Source organism: Apteryx rowi, unplaced genomic scaffold, assembly GCF_003343035.1.
Source record: "Apteryx rowi isolate R43461 unplaced genomic scaffold, aptRow1 scaffold_26, whole genome shotgun sequence".
NCBI classification, from domain to species: Eukaryota; Metazoa; Chordata; class Aves; order Apterygiformes; family Apterygidae; genus Apteryx; species Apteryx rowi.
Window position 1 is genome coordinate 3111204 of NW_020448974.1, and position 23146 is coordinate 3134349.

A 23146-nucleotide genomic window follows, 5' to 3' on the forward strand; every position below is an offset into this window, starting at 1 on the left:
TACTTGAGATCCAAAAATTTTCTTGGGCTTTACTGATCCCGGTTTCCAGTAGCTGCCACTAGGAAAATACATGACTAAGCCACATGGACTTGCATTCATTCCTTACAGAAAATCCATTTATTGTATTCCTTTGTAAAAGTATATTCTTTAAATTTAAAACCCTATCAACTGAAAGCAGCAACGAGAGTTTAAATCCATCAGGAATCCATAAAAATGCCTATCTTTATTATACTTGGTAATCTTTTAGAAGTCATCAGTGCTGGAACTTAAGGTCATTTATTGCTCTGGTTCCTCTAACAAAACATTTAAATCCTTGTTTGCTACTGCTGGGGAAGGAAAGCTTGATCTGTTTTTCTGTGTATGACTAGAATCTAGCATATCTCCATTTCCCTGTTTTTGTAAATAGGGGAATGCTAGGATTCATTTGAAAACCTCTGTGTTCCCCTTCATCACAGTAAAATCAGTTCAGTTTGAGTAAAAAACACTGCATGTTTACAACAGGAAGAAAAAAGAAGATTGTGAAAAGATTGACTTGGCAAAGAATTAGCAAAAGCACCATCCAGCTGTCATTGTGCTTTTGTTAGAGGATATACGCAGGCTTACCTGATTGGTACCTTTCAAAAATCATATGGCCTTTTAGCAGCACCTTCAAAGGACACAGAGTGTGACATTCTCCTAGCAGAGATATGGCACTTGGCTAGAAAGTCACATTATTTTGATTTGGGGTGACAGATTATATGGAGGCGGGATATCTGTTATTGTGACCAAATAGCTTTGGAGTAGCAAACATCCCGTTGTTTGAAGTTTGGAATTTATACAAAATTTCTCATTTCCTCCTTCCTGTAAGCACAATGCATTGTGACATAGGCCTAAACGGTTGCCCGCTGATACCTCATTTCATAAACCTTACATGTAGTTTTGTCCACTCAAGTCAAGCTTTGATGTAGCAGTGGGTTACTAGCATTTTTGTTCAGTGCTGTTTGCTCTCAAGACAAAAATCTTTTACATGTTTCCCTTGTAACTTTTATTTTGTTTCTTATCAAATTGGCCAAACACAGTGGGATCAATTTCATACTGAAATTAAGGTTATGCACCTACTGGTATAATGGGCAGTAGGCACATGAGTTTTTAACCCTTTTGCTAGGCTAAACATTGTGGGCAGCATTGTTTTGGAGAGAACTCATAGCATACAGTGATTGGTACATTCTAGTAGTCTCTCTGTGTTTCAGAAATTGCAGCCTGATTGTATGCTATGTTCATGATGCTGCTTTCACTGAAGCAGAATCATAATCCTAATGTTATAAAAATGCTGATGATATGAACTGCATGAGCTTAACTTCGCATAAATACACATGGATGTAATCATAAAGGAGAGAGAGACATTAGCATTGTTAACTGTTAGATTCACCCTTGTTCAGTTTCCTCATTACTTATACTGTCTGTCAAGGGATTTTCTAGACCTTTATTAAGGTCTATTTACAGTTTTTACTAGCCCTAATAACATGTAGTATTTTTCATAATATTTTTCATTTGACAATTTCAAAGCATTTTTCAAACATTATTTAAAAAGTGTTCTGCCTATGGGAGGGTTAATGTTATTATTTGTAATTTAAAAAATACATAATTGTAAATATAGATTAAGAGACTTCCAACTTCATAGAGAAAATGACTGCCAAGATTAACCCAGAGCCCTAGTCCAAATCCTGTGCTTTGAACATTAGATAAATTTTCTTGATACAAGCTCTCTCCACTGAATTTGATATACTTCCCAAGAAAATAGCCTTCAGGATTCAGTGCTTGCTTTTATCATGTGTGAAATATCTTAACAGGCCATACAAAAGAGCGCTTTGAACTCAGTCCTCTTCTAAAAGAGGAGTTAATTTCTTCATGTCTTACTTTTAGAGGGCAAAGGAATATTTGTGTTTTAGTATTTGAAAGTATTCTCTGAAACTTCTAAATAGCTAAATTCACTCTAAAAATAAGCTTAAGGTCTAATTTTAAAGTTCACTGATCCTAAATGGAAAGACTTCCCACTGACTCTCAGGGACAAGCATCTCTTTATTAATCAAATATCAGGTGTCTTCATGAGATCTTATTTGTCTCTGAAAATTGTATTGTATACCGGATTTCTGCAACACGTTATTTTCCTGGCAAGGAATTCGAAAAGGAAGTATAATGCTCATGAGAACTTGCCTCTAAAAGGAAGATTCTTTTTTGTCTGGTAACAGTTTGTGCTCTCAGTAGAGGCTATTAACTCTGAACAGACTTCTGCTCTAAGTCATAATCAGGAAGGCTGTCAAACATGTTCTTCTGTTCAAGATGGTCTTTGAAATGGCTGGTCCTAGCCACATACTTGCAGTAAGCTAGTGCTGGAATACTTCCTAGGACGAGAGCCCTTAGTTGAACCTTGGTTGTAGGTAGCAATATTACATTATTGCAAAGTGAACAAACTAAAGTTAGAATAAACATAAAAGGCTATTTTCTGGAACATAAAACTGATCACTCTGCAGTGTGCCATTTCATAATTTATGAATTATATTTTATTTTGCAGATTCTATGGAAAGCAGGTATTCTGTAAGTATGCATTTGATGTGAGCAACTAAAGATAGGGAGACAGGATTGAGGTTACTGTTCAGCTAGTGAAATAACATTCAAGTGTGGCCATGTTTCTCATTATTTATTTTTTGTTCACAACCTTTACTGGTAGCTATTGGGCAACCCCTTCATATATGTTCTTTCTAGCCAGGCTTTCAGTGATACATTTACAGTGTGGTCAGCTTTAAAAGCCATGGAATTGACTGGTATTTGATAGCACTAGTATGGGAGGTAGATGATAAATACTGATCTTCTGATAATTTGTATGTTAAACAACTTAGGATATGTATCACAAATATTCACACTGACAGAATGGCCCAGGTTGGGGATGGCTGCTGCTTGCTTCAGGCTTCTGTTGGAGCTGAAGCATTCAAGGCTCAGTTATGAGAACTTGCTAAATTGGTTAACCTATAGCTGGGGGCAGAGAGCTGTTGTTCTTTGAATTCTATCTGGAAAATCTATAGTATGTTTTGCACTAGCGAATCTCCTAACATTGTGCCTGCTCACATGACACATGTACATCTGTGACTGGGACATCGAGAGAAGTGAGGTCCTTCCTAAGGTGTGAACAATATGGTGAACAGCTTTATAGGGCTAAAAATCAGAGAAAATAATGTATTTATAGCAAAAAAAAAAAAAAAGTGAATGCCTTGAATGAGCTGTTCCTCTACACTGAAGAAAACTAAGAGGCAGGGAACATAAATTTCTGGAGAACTTTCATAAAAGTTAGATAAGTTATTTAACCCAACCTCAAACCAGGCAGACAGTGTGTTTTTTTGCCATCCACTTTGTGACTTTGGAACTTGTACTTAAAGAAAAGAGAGAGAGAGAGAGAGACTCATAAATAAGACTCACAATAGCGCAGCCTACGTCAGCTTATTGCATCCATTTGAGTTTTGAAAGGCTCCGTCAGCACTCACAACCCCATGGGATAAAAAAGCAGCCCATTGTATTATTTACAGACATTGGCAGAGCACTGAAGGTCACAGATTGTGTTACGATAAACAGACATATATTAACAGGCCAGTAGGGTTTATAATATCATTGTCTCTCTTAGTTTAAAGGTTTGTTTTTATTCTTTGCTCTCAATTCTCTAAAAATAAATCAAGCTAACTCTCCTCTGGTTATACCAGGCATTCCTTGGAGAGTCAGGCAGAAGAAAGTTTGGCCCTTTCCAGCACAGTGGAAAAGTGGGCAAGAGTGGCTGTGGTGGACATCTGGTGCGGGCTGAGGGAGGAGTTCTTTGTCATTTTTTCCCCGCACTCTACAGCATTTGTAAAGGAGATTGGATGAAARACTGAAGCTTCATTAAAATGTTTTCATTTTGTTTTCCTGTGGCCAAAAATCTCTCCATGGAAGTATGAGGCTATTTCAGTGAAAACACAGTGACTACCCCGTGTAGTACCCCACTCCATCTTAATTAGTTGGGCTATTAGAGCTTGCTAAACCAGACAATCTATGAAGTAATGTTAAGTTGAAGGGAGAAGTGTCAACGGAGGGCAGTGTTTTTCTTGTGTTGTCTGTACAAACTCCTGTTAACAGTAGGAGAGTACTAAAATTAGATACTCTGTAAAGCTAATCCCATTGTCAGAAACACCCCAAAGAAAAGTTAGATTTGTAACACTTGCACATTTTACTGAGTTTTCCTAGAAATAGTCTTACTCACTTCACATCTGTGGCACTGTGCCCCCTCCTTAGATATCGCTCATGTACTTAATGTACCTGAGCGATATCTAAGGAGGGGGCACAGTAATGTAATTATTCCTTTTTTTGAATTATTAGTGCTTCCAAAGACATGGTGAAAACAATTCCCCATCTTCTGCCTCTTGAATGCTTGCTTCTATTCCCAGTAAAATCTGTGACAAAAAGCAGCACCCTCCTTCTTTTGAACTCTCCAGATAAGTGATTTGCAGTGGGATTGGACAGATAAATTTCTTTATAGATTTTCCATCCCCCCATTTTCTTCTCAGCACTTTTCAGGCAACATAGATGAGCACAGAAGAGGCAGGGAGTTACAAAGGTGCTTTCTATCATTATCGTGTTGCAGTTGTTTTCTTCTATAACTCATTTTCTCTCAATGTTTAGCTCTGATGTACCACAGAGGTTTGGACCAATTGAGTGGGAGTTGTTGATCCTACTCATCAAAAGGAAAATGCTCCTCTAAACTGATCAAGTAGCTTAAACTTCCTCCCCAGCTGTTCTGCTCCTTTACAAACAAATGAAGTGTTTGGCTCAGAGGTGAAGTTGCTTTAGATCTGCGGCTCCTTTAATTTGTGAGTGAAAGGGGGCCTTCAGGCTCTGGGCTGGTCGGCATGGCATCTTATCACCTGAAATGCCGGATGGGTTACTTGGCTGCAGTGACCTGTCAGACAACAGGCCTGCAGAATTTGACTTTGTCCAAGTGGTAATAGGTATCCCAGAAGGGTCTATGGGACAAAGGGCACCAGAGCAGAAAGGCTGCTGTTTTGTTAAGAGCTTTTTTTTTCGAGGCAGAAGGACATGCAACCGTTTTACTGTAATAATGGTGGTGGAAACTTGACATCAGATCCTGCTGTCCTTTTCTCTCTCTAAATTAAACTAACAGTGTGGGTCCCACTCCTCAGATAAACTTTATTAACTTACTCCGTTCTGCCTTGATCCTCCAGATGTCACAGGCAAAACAGAGTACTGCACTATGGAAGAGAAAGATGAAGAAAATCATTTTAATGAGCACTAGCCCTGCTTCTATCTTTTTGCCTATAAGTAGCTTCTGTCAGAATAAATATAATTCAGCATGATAACTAAAGAACTGTGTTCCATCTTCACTGTGAGACCGTGATCAAGTTGAGCTCAGGGCTTTTAATAAACACTGTGTGCTGACAATAAYTGTTGTGTTACACAGATTCATTGGAAGTGTTCGAATGTATTATGTCAAGAAAGGTGGTGCATTAGAAAAACTCATTATCTGTTAAAGTCTGAATTATTTAAATTATATAAAGGCCTAATTGCAATACAGGCTCTGACTGATTTGCAGTCCAGAGTAACTTGAACCTGAATGCCTTGGACTTCCAGAACATTTAGAAATTAGCCCAAAGTTTTGGTTTGGAGGTTCCTTGCCTCTTTCTCGTCTGTTTCAGGAATTTGTATCTTAAATGCCATCCATAGGAAGTATTTGCAAAAGAAATGAATTACTTAGAGAGGAACTGGGAGGAGGTTTCCTTCCTGAAATCAGAGCTGGCAATCTTTCTAAGTTATTTAATGGTCCCAGTTTCTGAAAACATATTGAAGGAAATATCTTAACAATGAGATAGCCACTTCGCCAAATACTAATTGGTATTGTGTTGAATTTACCTCAGCGGTACATTCTGACTTCATATCTCCTCCTCCCCTATTACCTCTTAGATGTGTTTATTTGTTTGTTTTATTTTGTCCTGGAGTGTATGTGGACTGGCAGTCTTGGTCAGGACAGAGTGTACTTTAGCTGCCTCTCTGTACAGCCTCAGAATGTACCCTCTGAGACAGAAACCTGTCCAATTTCAAACTATGTGCAGAAATGTCTGTTTTTTCAGGTACTCTCTCATCTTTACCAGGTGATCCCAAAAGCGTTTTATAAATTCTCTGCGGTAAAAGAATTGCTTCACTCTTTGCCAGCAAAATGCAGCCAGCTCTGAAGTGGGACCTGGCATGTGTTTAACTGTGCCTAGTAGCATGGCACAATAGCTTCAGAAGGGAAATGAAGATGAAGGATGTGTCCATTTAATATTGTGGGGGGATTTCAGGCAGTCAGGATATGAAAAACAAGGTGATCCTCTGAAATAAACATTGAATTATAAACCAGGAATTCCTGCCTCTGAGTCATGGGGCAAATCCTTTGGGGGTAAGTCCACAAAAGGAATTAGGCGCCTCAGTGCTGACAGACTAAACTATTAGGTTAGAGGCCACCATGTACTCTTAGCAGATTTTTGTAGGAGGAGGACTTGCTTTGGCAGCTGATGTCAGGAAAGACCTGACAGTTGTCAATCCTCAGTGGACAGAATTATTTCTGTCATGTAATGTAAAGTCTGTGAAGTTTGGGAACTTTCCTTGGCATCTCCCATTAGTTAGTGTAGGTGGCTCTGCTATCTGCACGTTGCCTTTTGTGGTTCTTGGTGCCAGGTTTCTATGTCCCCCTGTGTACTGAATAGAGAGGCTAATCTAAGGAGTGGATTCTTGTAGAAACACAGTGTCTGCCTGTTGGATGCTGCATCGCTCACTGTTGGGATACCCCAAGCGCTTCTTGGGGAAAGGTTTTCCTAGGTTGTAGGACTGAAGTTGGGAGCCTAATTGTGCATTTAGCCTCAATTAGTAAAGAAGGGCCCTTTTAGATGCATTGGGTGCCAGCAGTTCCCATAAGAATCCAACTTTTATCAGTAAGCGCCCAGTTACAAATGTTGGTGCTTAACTGTGTTGCAGTCCAGTCTGGAATTGTTAATCTAAATCTTCCACTGTCTTACTTCCTTTTTCATCCAATGAAGGTAATACTACTATCTCCCCAGGGAACTGTGAGTATTTATTAGCCCATTGCACAGTGCTCTAAGGAATATGTTATTATATTTAAAGTTTTTATATTGAACAAAAAGGACAGGAGAGGATAGGGGGGCATTTATATTCATACCTTTTTTTTCTTTTTTGGTCTTGTTGCCAACAGAGAATACAAGGGCCTCCTGATGCTACTTAGAACAGCCATCTCAAACATCGACTGAGGGAAGAAAACAAACCGAGATGGAAGATGTTGCAGCTGTTTCAAAAGCTCTGTTTATGAGTTTGCCAGGCTCTTCTTTTCAAAGTTTATTTCCTCAGGGGGTCAATAGAGATGTTCCTAAAGCATTTAATGGAAAAAAATTACAAATAAAAATTCTCATAGGAAAGTGGCTCTGGAAACCACTGACCTAGCTTCCCATCTTTAATTTCTCCTGCTAATGCAATTTTGTCTCTCTAGTCTCCAATTGATCATGCTCTGAGGAAATAGAAGGGGAAGCTACATCTGAGGAAGTACATTCTACAGTGCAGTAACTACTGTGATGCTAGATATCTAAGCTTGCTTTAAACTAGTGAATTTGGTTATCATCAGTAACACTCTACTGTGCCAGAACAGAGCTCAGCACAGCCTGGTCAGCCATGTATGTGCTTTGACATGATCTTGCAGCTTGTGCTGAGCTCCCTGTGCTGCAGCAGCTGGACTGCTACAAATTTTGGAGCCAACTAATTTATAGCTAGCTTGGATGTTACACTGCAATGATGCGTCTAATGGAAGAACAAATTCTGGGATCTCTAAAAACTTGAATAACTGTTCAAAGATTCAGTACTTTACCAAGTGCTTCTGTCAGTAGAGGTACAAATATCCTTGTTCTTTGCTGAATTGCTTTCCCCCTCTAAAAGTTGTAATGCTTTTTGGTTGTTTTTTTGTGATGGCTCTTCGAGGAATAATTGCCCATCACAGTTATTTTGGATGATGCAAAATATAGGTCTTTGGTGGGTAGATATACGACACCCAGGTCAATGAGTTTGTGCCTGAAAATCCAGTTATGTATAATCCGTATTCATTTGATTTTAGGAGAGATCCGAAGTTGTACTTAGGTCCAGTTTGGAGCTTCATGTCTATCCTTTTTCTCTATAGTATAAACCACTATCATGGCTTTTGAAGATCACATTCAATCCAAAACAGTTGCTGGAATGCTATTTCAAATTAGGGGTTCAGTAAAAGCCTGGCTATAAACTTCAGGCTAGACTGGATCCAGTTCTGGACCTGGATCTAATCATGTTTATCTCAGTTGCATTAGTTTTAATAAAATAGAAGAACAAAAAGTACTGTCCCCAACTCTTCAACCCATTGGTCTCTGACATTGCAATTGCTCTCCTTTTTTTACTGCAGATTAAATTACTGCAAGATCTGGGCCACAGGTAAGAAGGTTCTTATTTTAATTAGCAAATAATGAAAGAGAGGACATGGATTTGTATATACATATATAGTTACTGCTTTATGCATTGCATCAAAGGCGCAAAAACAGCAGGAAGTACAAAAGGGTTTTATATCCTCATTCCAAACACATTTAAATTTTCCAATTCCAGTTACTGGCTAGTATCTCTTTAATTTATTGTTCCCTATGAAAATGTTGTTTGTATCATAAACCTTTCATAAATTACTTCATAGYACTCTTCTGTTGGCACATGTTCTTTCTAGCATCCCACCAGTGTCCATACAAATGTGTTACTATAGGGAATGTGAAAAGGTATTATTTTAATAAATCTTTGAATTGAACTTTGCATTGGATCTTGCATGTTCATATTAGTGACCACTCACAAGTGAATGCCTGTAAAGCTTATTCTTAGTGATGAACCATATAGATACATTCTGTGATGTGTTGCGTAAATTTACATATGGAGGATGTCATCTCTGCAATAAGTGATTCCAGGTACCTAGATCTGTTGTCATGAACCAAGTAAACACACTAAATTGGTTTAAGAGTGAGCACTGGTTCACATAAGTTCTCTGCAAAATTACTTAAAGGTTCTCCACATACATTTCTGTAGTCCCTGGCACAGCTCAGAAAAGCTCTGGTCTCAGGTAGGTTTCAAAATGCCATTTGTGGAATATGGTGCAGCAATGGAGTGATCCATTAATCTAGTTGAGCTTGTCTCTTGGCTGGAATAATCATAAACTATTTTGGACTTAGCCTATAAAAGTTTTTTGCCCTCCTGAAACTCATCTGATCCATCCACTTCTTGGAATGCTGTGCACTGCTTTGAGCACTTTTGTTTTGCCTTACAAATATGTCAAAATATTTAAAATTACAGGGCATTAGCTCATCAGACATCTCTGCAGAAGACAAGGTTACTGTGCCCGTAACATAAGCAACTACACAATGAATCCAGTGTCTTGTTATGGACATGTCTTCTGGATGGCAAACAAGCCTCATAGCCCATTGAAAACATTTGGGAAATAAGTTTTGAATCTGTTTCTGAACCAGATTAAAGCTGAGATTAGAGTTCAAACAATATATTATTGAAAAAACAGCCAAAGAACCCTTCTTTTTTTCTTCCTTGTCACCAGACTGAACTCAGTGAATATAAAATGAAGTGTGTTGCTGAGTACTTGCTTTTGGGGTAGACAAATAAAAGGGTGTCCTAAATTAGTCTGGTGTGGGGACAGGCCTGGACTTACCAGGTAGCCTGGAGAGGTGGTGTCTTGAGGTCTTGAGGGCTTTTGTCTTCCCAGTAGCACCAAATGGTAGTTCTCCTGGATGCACATGATGCTGTGCAGCCTCCCATCCACCCCATTTAGATCCAGGCTGTGGTTGTGTGATGTGGTTTATACTGTTCTGCACGTGAAAGAGCCAGTCCATTTCCATTTGTCTCATGAGAGACAGCAGGAAAAAGCAGTTTGCAAAACAGGGCCTACAAGTGTCATCATTCCTGTTAGTGATAACTGGAAGCTACMTGCTTCAGAGGAGAAGGGACCCTTTTGCCTCAAAGTCTAGCTCTGGCTGAAGATGGTTTGTTCCGATTCATGAAGAGCTGGGAAAGCACGGAGAGTTGCTTTTCACTTTAAAACATATCACTTTTTAAGTGTTAACTCTTAAAAGTGAGAAGGAAGTGAAGGGATTACTTTTCTAAATCAGTACTTTTAGCAGTTTGTTAATGCTTTCTGGTTATCACAGCCTGGAAGGAATCAGAATTTTGGGGTAAGGATATATGAAAGTCTCTACCTTTTTTTTTTTGTTTTTAACTCTTAAAGTTTAGGCTAGTGTTTCTCAAATAAACTTGCATGGATTTTCCCAACAGTTTTTCTGATGGTAAATGCTTCCAGTAAGAATTCGTTATTAGCCATTAACAATACTTCTGACAAAAACTGTAAGGAAAATCCTCAGGCCCTTTGTGGCCTGGCTTCTCTGCGCAGTTCTCTGGACAGCACCACATCCTGTTTGCACTGCGCGGAGTCACAGAGACCGACCATTTTGCTGCCTCGCTTCATTAACTTTTTAACATTTTTACTATTGCTGAGCAGAAGCTTTTGGGCTGAGATATAGAAATGCTGTACACTAACAGACTTTTCTTCCTTGGCACTGTTAATCTTTAATTTCCAGTGAACTAGCAGCTGCTTATTTTCTTTCCTAAAGTAAGTACATTTCTGTGGAAAACCAGAGGGAGCGCGGCCGAGTTCGCGCGAGCAGCTGCCTGACGGGGCCGCGCAGTGCGCGCCGCAGCCGCGCGGCCTGGCTCGCTGCTGCCTTTGCGCGACTCCCGCGCTGTCGCCTGCGCCTGAGGCGATGGTGTCGCCTGCGCCTGAGGCGATGGGGCCGCGGCCGCCGCGCTGCGGCCTTGGTGCGGCGCTGACCCCTGGCGGCCGCGGGCCTCGGGCGGTGGGAGCCGCCTGGGCGTGCAGGGAGCCTGCAGCTTTGGCCCTGCTTTCTGGACCGGCTGCCTCTTCCGTATGTATTTTTTTCTGTCTCTCTCCGTGCATAGAGTTAACGGAGCCTTGTGACTTTTATTCCTACAGCAGTATGATCTCTCCAGCTGGACCTCTGCCACTCTTCAAGAATGAAACCCAGGGTAAACCTTCCAGCCGTGACTTCTTCTCCCTTGCTGTATGTTTAGAGCATATGGCAGTTAATGACTTGTTTGTAAAATGCCGGGATATCTCGTGTCTGCAAAGAGTAAATATCCTTTTCATCAGTGAGTGAATAAACCCCAAAGTTTATTTACTTTTCTGGGGTGTTATGTGCTTGTTCTAATTCCTTTGTGAGCTCCATTCAGTTCAGGTTCTTAGTGCTGCAATTCATCACTAAGCTCTCTTTCATCATAAGCYCCCAGCTTCTGGGGGAAGGGGAAGTAAAGCTGTCAGATTGGCTGTAGCAGATCTGTTGTGAGGGAAAGGACAGGTACAGGGAAAGAAAAAAAGCTCAAGAAAAACAGAGTGATCAAATGAAAAAAAAATGACACCAGTTAAACTAGAAATTAAACTGATAGATAGAAATTATCAGTACAAATTTAAAATGCTAACACGTTTGTTTATTTAGAACTTCAAGGCTTTTCTGAATAGATTGGTGAAAGCAGAATAAACATCACTTTTACTGTTATTTGGGAAGTAATAAGCAAGTTGTCATGTCTAAAGAACCACAAAGAATGGGGCATTGTCTTCATCCTTTGAAATAGTCCACTCTAAATCACAGGTGCTCCCATAAAAAGAAGCATGGAGAGTCTAGCAATCATGAGAATGTGGCTTGCGTGGGAAGCTTCAATTAAATGTGAGCATTTTATATTTATGCAGGTAATTTGTTTTCTCACCAAACACAGATATGCTGGGTGGGAAGGCTGAAAGAATTCTCACCATTGCAGGAGATAATCACTGTAGTTAAGTTTTGAATTTAATACTAAAATAAATCACAGTTTCATCAGGGAAGGAGTCACCTGCAAAGTCTGATGACAGACAAACAAAATAACAGCATGAAACTGAAATCAAAGATTTAGCACCAACCAGCAAAGATCTAGGTAGCCCTTGCAAAGGAGCTCAGAATAGGCCCTGATCTGCCAGGGTCTGCAGCAGCATTGAATTCAGTGCGAGGCTGTAACGGTGATTGCTAGAAACGGGCCTCACCCAGCATCCATGGTCTGACCACACTCCCGAGCTTAGGGGGAATTCAGATTCAGAAGGTATTTTGACATGGTTAAGCCCGCAAATACAGTAAACTATTACTTGTGGTAAAGTTAGGATTTGGCTCTGAAGCTAATAGATTAGTACATCTTTTTTGCATCATCTAGAAAGTACAAGAGCGCTAGACAAAATCAGGGCCTTCTTTCAGGCAATGAAGATGTGACAGTTTTTTCACTGAACAAACGACAGGGACCAGTGTGACCGTTCACAATCTCCTGGTTGCTGCCCTGATTTTTCTGTAGTTGTCTTTTTGTTGTAATGTTTTGTTGGGGAGATAAAAGTAAAGCTTGGATTGAAGGCTTATTATGAGAGGAAAGAGAGTGAAAAGAGATAGAAAGGAAAGATGGAGGGAAGTGAGCAGCAAAAGGGGAGAGAACTGAAACGATTGCAGAGGGTTTGTGAAGAAACAACCAACCAGTCTGGTGACATTAGTGCCCCCACGCTCTGTGGTGCTGGCGATGCCCTGGAGAATGGGAGGCTGCGGCAGAATCGGTTCTGCAGAGGTTGGCCTGTCCCAAACAAACATTCACGTGTCTGTAGAAGTCCTGTGACTGCTAGAAGCAGAAGATATGCCTGGCAATAAAAGGCACTTTTACAGGTAACAGCATCATTGATCCAGGAAGACAATGGGCTCATTTCAGTTGCTGCTCTTGGTGTATTGGTCTTGTATAGGGATGTTAGCCATGAGGAACTGAGGAACCTATCTGATATACAGCTGGTGTAACAGACTGTAATATTGCCACCGGGAGTGTGTGTTTTCAGAAGCAAAATTGTATTACTCTGTTATTTAGCTGCCATAATCCAAGCCCTGTTCAGTGCTTGCAGAGGAAGTGTGACTGCCTTGTTCCACGACGCACTTATCAACACTTGCGCGGGGAGAGCTTGCCTTTAAATCCTCTGCGCTGGCTTTTTGTTTATTCATTTTTTAACTACACAGAGAGCCAAGTCTCCACTGCAAGTGACATGGTTTCACTTTGAAAATCAATGAGCTAGTGCTACGAGCACAGAAATGTCTTGCCTGTGAACTTCATGTTGTTCAGAGCAGCTGAACTGACAGCCCTGACTGACTTCTGTCTTCATGGAGCAAATCCATGCCAAATGTCTGAACTCCCTCGTGGCCCTCACCACCCACCCCAGGCTGCTCCCCGGTGCAAGCCTCTGGGGTAGTTCAGTCTCCAACCAGCAGTAAGTCACAGAAATTTGTCCTCTCCAAGTAGAATCACCACTTCTCAGCCCCAGCCTTTCCCTAGGGGATTCTGTTCAGGGATGAGTGCTTCAGAGGAAGGGAAAATGCTAATGCAGGGCTGCCGGCCTGTCCCCGGGAGAGGAGGGGACAGAGAGATTGACATCAATGGGGAAGGATAAGGGCTCTGGCTCAAGTGGGATGAGTCACGGTATTACTGGAAGGGGGGAATTTGGCATCCCTGTTTGACAGTAGGCTGAGAGAGTCTAATGGAAGAAAAATTGTCAAGTCTATTAAAATGCGGTCAGAGTGTAAGTCAATTTAATGAAAATTGCAGCCACCCAGGTTATTAAATTAGGATGAGATTGTCAATAGGAAATATAGATTTGCTTTTGAATAATTTTAAATTATTTAAAGCAAGGTAATAATGAAAATCTCACAGAGTCTCAGTAATGCAAAACATAGATTTGATTTTGTTACTGTTTGAGTTGGGTTTTATTTTTTCATTTCAACTTCAGGATTGTTAAAGGAGCAGGAGTTTTAAAAACCCAGACAAATGGGAATGCCAAGAGCTATAAAAGCTGCTATGAGGCAAAAGCTCAGAGGTGGCTGGAGATGAGCTGTGATTCTGCAGTGTTATCCATGGCAGAGCTGAAACCAGGTAAATCAAAGTGCATCTAAATGCAGTCCTTGCATGGAAAATAACAGCTCAAATTTTCTAGCCACTGATTGTGCTCAGATTACTGGGTTTTAGCACTCAGGACTAGATGGCCTCTATTGCTCCAGTTGCTTTGGCCATTAATGATAATACTTCTCACAAGCCAGTTGGACCTGCTGTGCCTGATGCTCCCCTATCTCTCACCGCATGTGGCCGTTGCCACTTGAGCAGAGGGTGCTCTGCCTCCAGATACAAACAGAAGCATTTTGCACTGCCCTGAATTCCTGGAAACGCCTGCATACAGGCAAAAGAGAGAACAAGAGTGAACTGCCTCCCTGGCTGCAATTTTCAGATGGATTCAGTGAACAGAGCTGAGCCCTGACACAGAGTATTCCTTAGGGCTGKAGCTTTTTGGAAAAAACAGATCTAAATGTACTTACAGCATGCGCTGGGCACCAAGCACTCTTGAAAAACTGGTTCTGCCGGTGGCTGCTGAGCCTGTAACAATCACTAGACAATCTGCCCCCTTGGCTGGAAGTCGGAGACCTTAAGGGAGCAGAGAGGGGAAATATGCAGACTTAAGAAGAGAGACTTATGTTCCTCCCAGGGACCTCGGAGGCTAGTTGATCTCTACAGAAGGATGGTATGTTCAGCATGACTGAAAGTATTAGCTGGCTCAGCCCCCAAACCTCAGAACATTGTGTACGCTGCTTAAATCCAGTTTAGTCATTGCTGGAGGGAGGCAAGGCTGCCTTATTAGAAAAGAACCCTGACACGCACCTGAGTTTTGTCAAACAAAAAACACCGAAAGTTTTTTTTTTTAACTCTCTTTATTTCATTTCCTTTTCTTTTTACTTTTCTTGCTGAAGGTGATCTTCTCCCACTGACTTGATTTCTTTTTGATTGAGGATGAATCACACAATCCTGCATGTTTATCTGTATACTGAATGAGACTGTGGAAAGCAGATTTGATTAATGTTCCCTACAAGGAGAAAACGATAATTGATACTTTTTGATTACAACTTTTCTGCATTACGGTCTAGTTTTTCAGCTCATAATCATTAACAGTATAATAGAGACTTAAGTAAATGGCTACCTTTTCCTCTTTTGTAGTAGATATAGGTCAGATTTTTGTGTTTAATGGTTATTATCTCTGACACACTAATTAGTGCACTGACTGGCTCACAAAGGTCACGTCTGCATACAAACATGGACAAGGCTGTGTACTCACATCAACTGATTCTCCTAATTGCTGTGTCTTCTGGAGTCATTTTCACCAGTGCAAAGTCACTAGTTTGCCTTGGTAGCTGTTTTACACCTACTTTGTACTTATGTCAGTGAAAGGAGTGTCAGGAGTCCTCACGTCCACAGCCCGTGTCCCTCTTCTGCACTTCATAAATAAAAGCAATCATGCCTCACGCATCCTTGACTTTTCAAGCTCTGTGCAGTTGCAGTCAAAGGGACGGAGCTGTTGCCTTTCCATGAGGAAATGAGTGGAGCTTTTATTCCCCATCTCTGACCAAAGCACTTAGATGGTTTTAGGCCCAGTGGATTGTTTCTAATAGCAGGCAAAATTGATCACTCAGGTACTTTGATGAAGCCTTTATTATTTTTTTTATAAAGAAAGCACGAAATCCTGTTACCTCGAACAAGGGAGGAATCACACAATAGCAGATAGTTTCTTTGTAAGCAATTTCAATCCTTTCAGCTAGCACTTTATCCAGAAGCACTCTCTCCACCGGCTTTTTAGTGGAGTTTATCTGGTTCTGCCTGGTTTTGAGAGAAGGCTGCTTCTGTCAGCCCGCAGGAGCACACAGCGGCTCTACGCACTGCCCTTCCCCACATCTGCAAAGCCCGTCCATGCAGTCAGGACAAACCATGAATGTTAGCTTCTTCTCCACTTTTGCCCCCTTGCCTTCTTTCGTAGGGGGCTCTTCCTCTTCCAGCTGCCTGGTTGTGCAAGAGAGGTTGTTTGTTTCTTATACTGGTTGCCAACAAAAGGCAATAGCTAAATGTTCTGGGGTCAGTGAGGTTTTGCCTGAACACTGTGTGTGGGTGGCATTAGGATTAGATACTCAGTATGTATCTTTGCTTTGAGCTGAAGACTAAGACCTTTGCATGCTTGCTGTCAGTGATAAGGAAGATGTGTTGGAATTGGGACTAGATGAGATTGTCACTGCTCAAGTAAGCTTTTACTTTATGCTCGTCTTGCCACTAGAGAGAAACAGCTTGTTGACCAGTAAGCAGTATGCCTTGCTAATACTGGGTTGAATTTCTCCTCATTCCTTGTCCCACTTATCATATTTAACCTTGAATTTATTTGTAGAGAACTGCACAAGTCCTGTTTAAGACAGGAAGAAACAGAAGGAAAGCCTGGACATGGTGTGTTCTCTTGCAATATTGTCTTGGACAGTTTCCAATCTGTTAATGAATGAACACTGACATCTAAACCATCCCCAGGGGAAGTTCAAGAACCATCTGAGTTCAGTAAGAGGTTCCTAAATAGCTGTAACAAACCCATACTTCAAAAGAAATGCATTTTGCTATTTTAAAACATTAGAGTTTTGGAAGGCTTTGAATATCAAGATTAATTCTCTGTCTATATGCAATATAAGGTGGCACTGACTAGTGAGTGTGTCTCACTCAAATCTGGAAGGTTTAAATATAGCCTGGACTCTGGATTTGACAGTCTAAAGGGTTAAGATATGACTGTTTTGTTTTTTTTTCTCCCCAGAGCAGACTGTGCATGTACTTATCAGATTCCGTAGTATGTCTCACTGGATTAATGTGAAAAATATATTATGTTAGCTATTAGCACTTGAAATTTTGACTCAGGGATTCTGTTTGGATAGATTACTGAGCAATGCTTAATTGAAAGATTTAATGATGCTCTGAACAAGATATGACTCACTCTTGAACAACAGGGAACAGTTCCTATACGTGACAGAAATGAGGTCATATGGAGCCAGATGTTATCCTGCACTGTGTGAAGCTATTTGCATAGGGTAGCAATATAAGATGGATGTAGAAGCTGAGCAGAAGGAGCAGGGCAGCTGGCAGATTTGGAGACTGAGGTATGCACCAGATCATTGAAATTACAAAGTGAAGCTGAGTGGGGTAATCCCACTGCCTCACAGTAGACATCTACCTTGGATGTCCAGACTAAAAGGCTGCTCTTCTCTCTAGTACAGTCACTGAAAGTCCTGTTCTGAACTGCCCTTTGGAGGTGCCTGCCTCTATTCACTGCATATAATAGGTAGTCTAAGGAGCACAGGTTCCTTATTTAGCCACTTCAGTGATCAGCACAGTGAGGTATTATTTAATATGTCTCTGTGCTTGAGGTTTTCATCCCAAAGTGACATAAAGATAATACTGTTGAAAAAAAAGAGTATGCAAAGTCTGAAAAAAAAATCCAGTTCTGGAGGCATTCAGAACATTTTGTTCCTGAGACTGGGTCCAAATCTGCTAGAGATGAGGGCCAGCATGGAGCTGTCACTGGTGTTTGGTTGCAGGGGGAGAAGGGAAAGACTGGATCTTGGCTGTGATTATTTTGAGTGAACTGGCAAGTACTGACTACTCTGTTACAGACAATCATTTAACATGGGAAAATGTCAGTCCTGTGTTTGCTTTCAAAGCTGTGCTCTTGTTCATACCTGGGCATAAGTGCACCTTCATGTTCTCCTCCAACAGGAGAGGATCATTTGGCAGTACAGTTGTTCTTGGGCTTTCAAACAGCTTCGCCATTATCTTAGAGTGTTTTGAAGGTGAGGGTCCCCAATACATAGTGCTGTAGATCACAAGTGGGCTGCAGAAACATGTGATTATTGAACAGATAGATAACAGAGCAGTTAAAGAGAAATTGAAATCAAGTCTTGATGCTTTCTCTGAGTTTTGACAAGGCATTTTAACTGTTCAATCTTCTCAAAAGAATGATACCTTATTCTGCAGGGTTTTTAGAATTTGCAATTGTTTAAGCCCAGTCTTCTGGGCGAAGCTCAGTGTGTGACATGCCCCCATTTAAAATAAGACCTGAGTCTTACTCCTTTTTTTTCTGAACTGCTGGACTGACTGGCATAGACATTCAGGATTGTTCTACAATGTGTGGATATGGACCACATGGCTGGAGAAGCCAAAGTCTCTTCAGTGTTTTATCCCTCATTTGTAACTAAGAATTCACTTAGTGCTGCAGTTCCTGATTAGATGTTACCAGATATATGTTCAGTTCTGGAACAGATGTTAATGCTCTCAGAACAAAGAAATCTGTGTGAGACATGACTATTTTTTTGGTTAGTGTTGATGTTTTGAATTCAGCCAGCATGATCCAGAAACAGTTCCCATTAAGTCTATTGATAGGAGTCTTTCCTCGAAGGGGACACTCAGGAAACGTCACTTGAATTATCTTTCAAAATAGATTAGTTAAATTCTATTAAGCCCCTATGCAGATATTCTTATTCAGAATTAAGTGGCATTAATTTCATTTAGTGTACTTCACTCTGAAACTGAAGAAGGCTAAATCAAATGAAGGCCACTTTAATTCTCAGTAACAACATCCATGCAGGACTGTAATATAACTTCACTAACCACTTTCAAATCACACTTGTGATTAATTTGGATTATTTTTTCTGCCTTTCCATGTGAAGACAAGTCAATAAAATTGTCATAGATGACCTGATGATACTTTCTGCTGTGTCCCCTAAACATTATGGACCTAATTCCTCCTGAATGTTGGACAAGTTGGTTCYAAGTGCTGGGTGTGAAGATTGCTGTTATTTCTAGTCTCCAGGCAATGCTCTTTTCTCTTTACTTGATTTATATTAAGTGCATGAGTGTAGAACCTGAGTGTCTGTCCAGGCAAGAGCAGAAAGCTACTGCTGGCTGGGGTTAATGTTCCTGTGATAGAGTTGTGTATATGGAAGGCTGTAGTGTATTTGCCTGGTTTAAACATGTAGTTTCACCTGTTCAGTATCAGGCATACTAAATTTACTTGTAGTTTTAAAATAGGTGAATTATTTGGCAGCTAAAAGGTCAGGTCACTTGCTGTTTACTTTGTGCTTTGCTTTTCCCAATTAATAGAAGACTGTAGCATCTGATGGCACTGTCAAGGATTCCTCGTATAATGCCTGCGCAGACAAAATGTAGAATAGTGCCACTGTATCCCCCATACCTTCTCCCAGCTTTGTATTTTATCACAGTTGCACTCTGAAGTACTCCAGAGCGCAGCCAGCATATATTCTAACTCACAAAGGTCTCTGCAGAGGGAGGGGTATTGACTTCTCTGTCATGTGCAGATCAAATTTCAGCCTTTCAGAGTTTTGTCCAATTGCCAGGTACACTGAAATCCAGATAGCAGCTCTTGCAACCTTCGTGTGACTTTGGCAGCCTGCACATGGCTATGCTGCACAGCACATGGGCTCACCTCTTCACCAGAGATGGACGGCACCACAGGTAAGCAAGCACCAGCCATGAGAAACATCAAGAAGGTTTTGCAGGCCTGAGAGAGACCAGTGCTAATTCACAGAGTTCAAACTGTTAGACCTAGGCTGCACTGTAAAGCACCTTCCCTGGGAAGAGGTCTGCCTCTGGGTGTGACCTTGGCTGTGCAATTCTAGCTCTGCACCCATGCCTGCTGGGGGACAGCGCAGGGATTTTGCAGTGCCATGGCAGGGCTTGCAGAAGCCAAGATGTTGAGGTTGTTTTTGCCTGTTCTGTGAATTGATGTGATCTCCTGGCAGCCACGAGAGGCCTCTGCTGTTGCCCTTCTGCCAATACACCAGCCCAAAGCTGCAAGGAGTTAGGTGGAAGTTAGAACCTCCGCTGGCTCTGGAGGGCACCAGCTTGTATTTTTATAGCAAGGAAATTAGTCTTCTCTGTGTGCAAGGATTTGGTGTGAGTAGTACAGAGCTGTTTCTCCAGAGATCCTTGGCAAACTAGAAACCTTTAATAAATAAATAAAAAGGGAGGGAAAGAAGGTGATCACAAGGACAAACAAGGTGGAGAGGATCTATCGTCAGTTCAGCTTTAAAAATGAAGCAGCAATGCACGAAAGCAGAAGAATGTGCTTTAGCATAGGAAGCATCAGGAGTCCGAAGCCTCTGCAGGTCCCAGGGGGATTTTAAAAGCAGAGGGGAGCTAGGCTCAGGGAGCTAGCTGGGGAAGTCCTTCAAGGAGGATATGACCTCCTGTGCTCCTCTGTGACAGTGAGAAGCCAGACAGAAGCACTGGGTATGTGCTCAGGAGCAGGGATTAGTGGGTGGGGAGCAGAGATATGTTGGAGGCCAAAATGGGCAGATTTGCAACTAGAAAGTGTGGCGGAGGAGGAGGCAGAGAGTTTGGGTCCAAGAACAGCAGTGAAGCCATGGGCAGGGAGAGAAATGGGAAGCGCTGGGAACGCTATTGTTCGTGTTTGACAGCCCAGCAGAAGACAGGCACGCACACACTGTGGAAGGAGTGTATTATTCAGGAAACTCATTCTCTCCTCCTCACCCATAATCAGAACCAGCTGCAGCCCACTAGGAAGCCTTGGCCTTGCAAGTRCATGTTGGGTTGGCGTACACACAGAGTGGGCAGGGGGGTGGTGTTTGTTTTTTCAGTGCTAAGCCTCTTTCCATTGTGTTTAATATTGTACAGATAACAAGAGCATGATGCAGAAGACAAATAACATCCAGTAAAGCTGTTTTCACACAGGCACACGGAGCTATGCATGCCAGGATTCACACATTCGGGCACAGCTGCTGCCTCATTCATTTTAAAGCTTCTCTGCATAACAACTGCGAGCAGGCCTGTCCTGAAGTTCTCAGGTCTTCCCCAGGAGATCTCATTGAAGGCAATGAGAGACTTGTGAAAACCATGTGAAAACCCAAATCTCATGTAATGTTCTCTTCACAAAAGTACAAGCTTTAAACTGTCCTGAGCTGTGAAATTCTGATGATGGCATTACAGAAAGAAATGTACTGAGTCTCACAGTAGCTCTGGGAGAGAAATATGACTTCTTATTTTACAGCCCTCTCAAGCACTGCTTTTAAGAGGCATTTAGATGTCTTCCTCACATATTCTGAAAGATTAAAGTCCTTTTTTTCAAAAGCAGCTCCTGACTACTGACGCCTTTTTCTAGAACCTGCAGGCCTGTCGTTTCTGAGAATGATTGTGTATTTATAAGTAGAATACTGAAATATTAAGAATAAATAAGCATGACTTTATTCTCTTGTCTTTTTGTAGGATGCATGGAAGATAAATTATCCAACAAAAGGATTTACTCTCTCTCACAGCATTGAATGATTCAGAAATTCAGAAGCTTCTTCCTTTTTCCCTCTTCCATCTGGTTGGGACCTGCCTTTGGAAGAGGATTCCCAAGAGGCCACACACACTGCGGAGCCCAGGTAACCTGGTCAGACACTGCTTGTGTCTTGTATTTCCTAGTGGCTGGCTCCAGCCTTTGCTCAGCATGTATTACTCTATAGAAGCCTCTAACTTGAGGTGGAAAAATTATTCTCCTGAGGTCAGGTCTTTTAGTGTGTGTTGCCTAAGTAAGGTGCAAACAGTGGGTAGAAAAGCTTCGGAACATCTAGTGAGTCGTTTATAGTTTAACACAGCTGAACACAATCAGTTACTGTGTCTGGCACAGACTATATTCCTATGGAAGAAACCTGTTATTAAGAAAACAAAACCCATTATCTTATCTTCAGACTTTGGAAATACTAACATCAGCTTTGTATAACGATACAAAGGTCTGCTTATGTACTGCGAGAGCTATAAAAAGAAATATCCTAGATAACTGAACACRCTTTTTACATATGTGGAAAATATAATAGTCTTTTAAAATTAAAAAATCACTGGATGATGAATAAAGATGACACAATGATCAGAGAATGCAGTCTTTTGTTGGGTACCTAAAACTCAGGGGGACTTGAGACTGCTCAGTGCTCTGCTTGGACATTCAGTGACTTGAAGGATCTGACCCTTCATTTGGTGAGCTCAGTCCTTTCCCCACTGGAGCAGATCTTGCTGGATGCTGACCACCCTCAGTCACCTGCAGGAAACCCACTTTTAAAAAGAGCTACTAAGAACCTTGAAGAAACCAGAGACAATAATTCCAGGGCTCTGGATTCATTTTCACAAGCACTGAATTGTCCTTGACATGCAAAGAAAAAATAGTATGATTGCTATTTGCATCTACTTTTCAATTAGACTGCAAACCATACTGCATACTAAATATATAATGCCTACTATAATATGACCCCTAACATTGATTGAAATATATTTGTAGATATAATAAAGATGCTAAAATACTTGAAAATTAATATTTTGTATTTAACTCTTTGCATGAGTTAATTTGGAGCAATTTGAATTTGGCTTGCATATCCCACTAATTTTTGGCTAGTAAAAAAAATTAACTTTTGCATCATCACCTCATAAAGTACCATAAATTTGAACACTGGTACAGAATAAAGAGATTCAGAAAAGTCTCTTAGGATTCTTTATGATTTTACTTGAATTGAAATTGTTAAAGTGAGGGGAAGCGAAGTGAGGAGAATTCACAGGGCCAAATTAATCTATGGGGCAGCTGAAGAAACCTGGGTAGCTCGGGCCAACATGAATCTGACCCAGGGTGGAAGTTGTAATCTTGTTATTAACTGTTTTCAAAAGCAAGAGCAGTGAAGTAAAGGGTAAAAGCAGTGGTAAGGCAGTAATATAAGGCTATAGGGCTGCTGCATGAAACTATCTATTGGATCAAAAACCTTCTGGCAAATTTTGGTAAATGTTCTTTCTCAGCCTGCTGCAAGTTGGGAAATGCAAAGAGAAGATAAAACGACCTCTGGCATGGTACATTTGCTAGGGTAACCACCGAGCTCTTTGGGTAACAGAATTTGTGGCCCCCTTGGTATAATGTTTTGATCTCAAACTATCTTATTTTGCTTGCTGGCATGTACGTCTCCCGCAGGCAGGAGCTGTTTCTAAGAAATTATTTAGCCAGAAATTGCAGCAGTAAACATGAGCTGCAAAACCCGATATGTAGTTCATGTATATTAAAAAAAAAAAAAAA

The 23146-nt window shown here is 41.1% G+C and overlaps 2 protein-coding genes across 8 annotated transcripts in view; both read left to right on the forward strand.

Moving 5' to 3' along the window:
* The window catches only part of PECAM1 (platelet and endothelial cell adhesion molecule 1), a 48100-nt gene extending 26671 nt beyond the window's left edge, over positions 1-21429 (forward strand). For 3 of the 7 annotated variants that reach the window (XM_026067537.1, XM_026067540.1, XM_026067542.1), the window contains one exon: positions 7262-8877. In XM_026067537.1, the coding sequence (XP_025923322.1) occupies positions 7262-7281 (20 nt within the window). In that variant the 3' untranslated portion in view covers positions 7282-8877. Of the gene's footprint in view, positions 1-2551; positions 2575-7261; positions 8878-11110; positions 11287-11783; positions 11859-19433; positions 19552-21321 lie in introns of those variants that run through there. The other 4 variants (XM_026067536.1, XM_026067539.1, XR_003253792.1 and 1 more) reach the window with 3 other exon arrangements.
* The window catches only part of TEX2 (testis expressed 2), a 64828-nt gene continuing 63071 nt past the window's right edge, over positions 21390-23146 (forward strand). The window contains exon 1 of the mRNA XM_026067534.1: positions 21390-21482. The gene's annotated coding sequence lies outside the window, so the exon portion shown is untranslated. The remainder of the gene's footprint in view (positions 21483-23146) is intronic.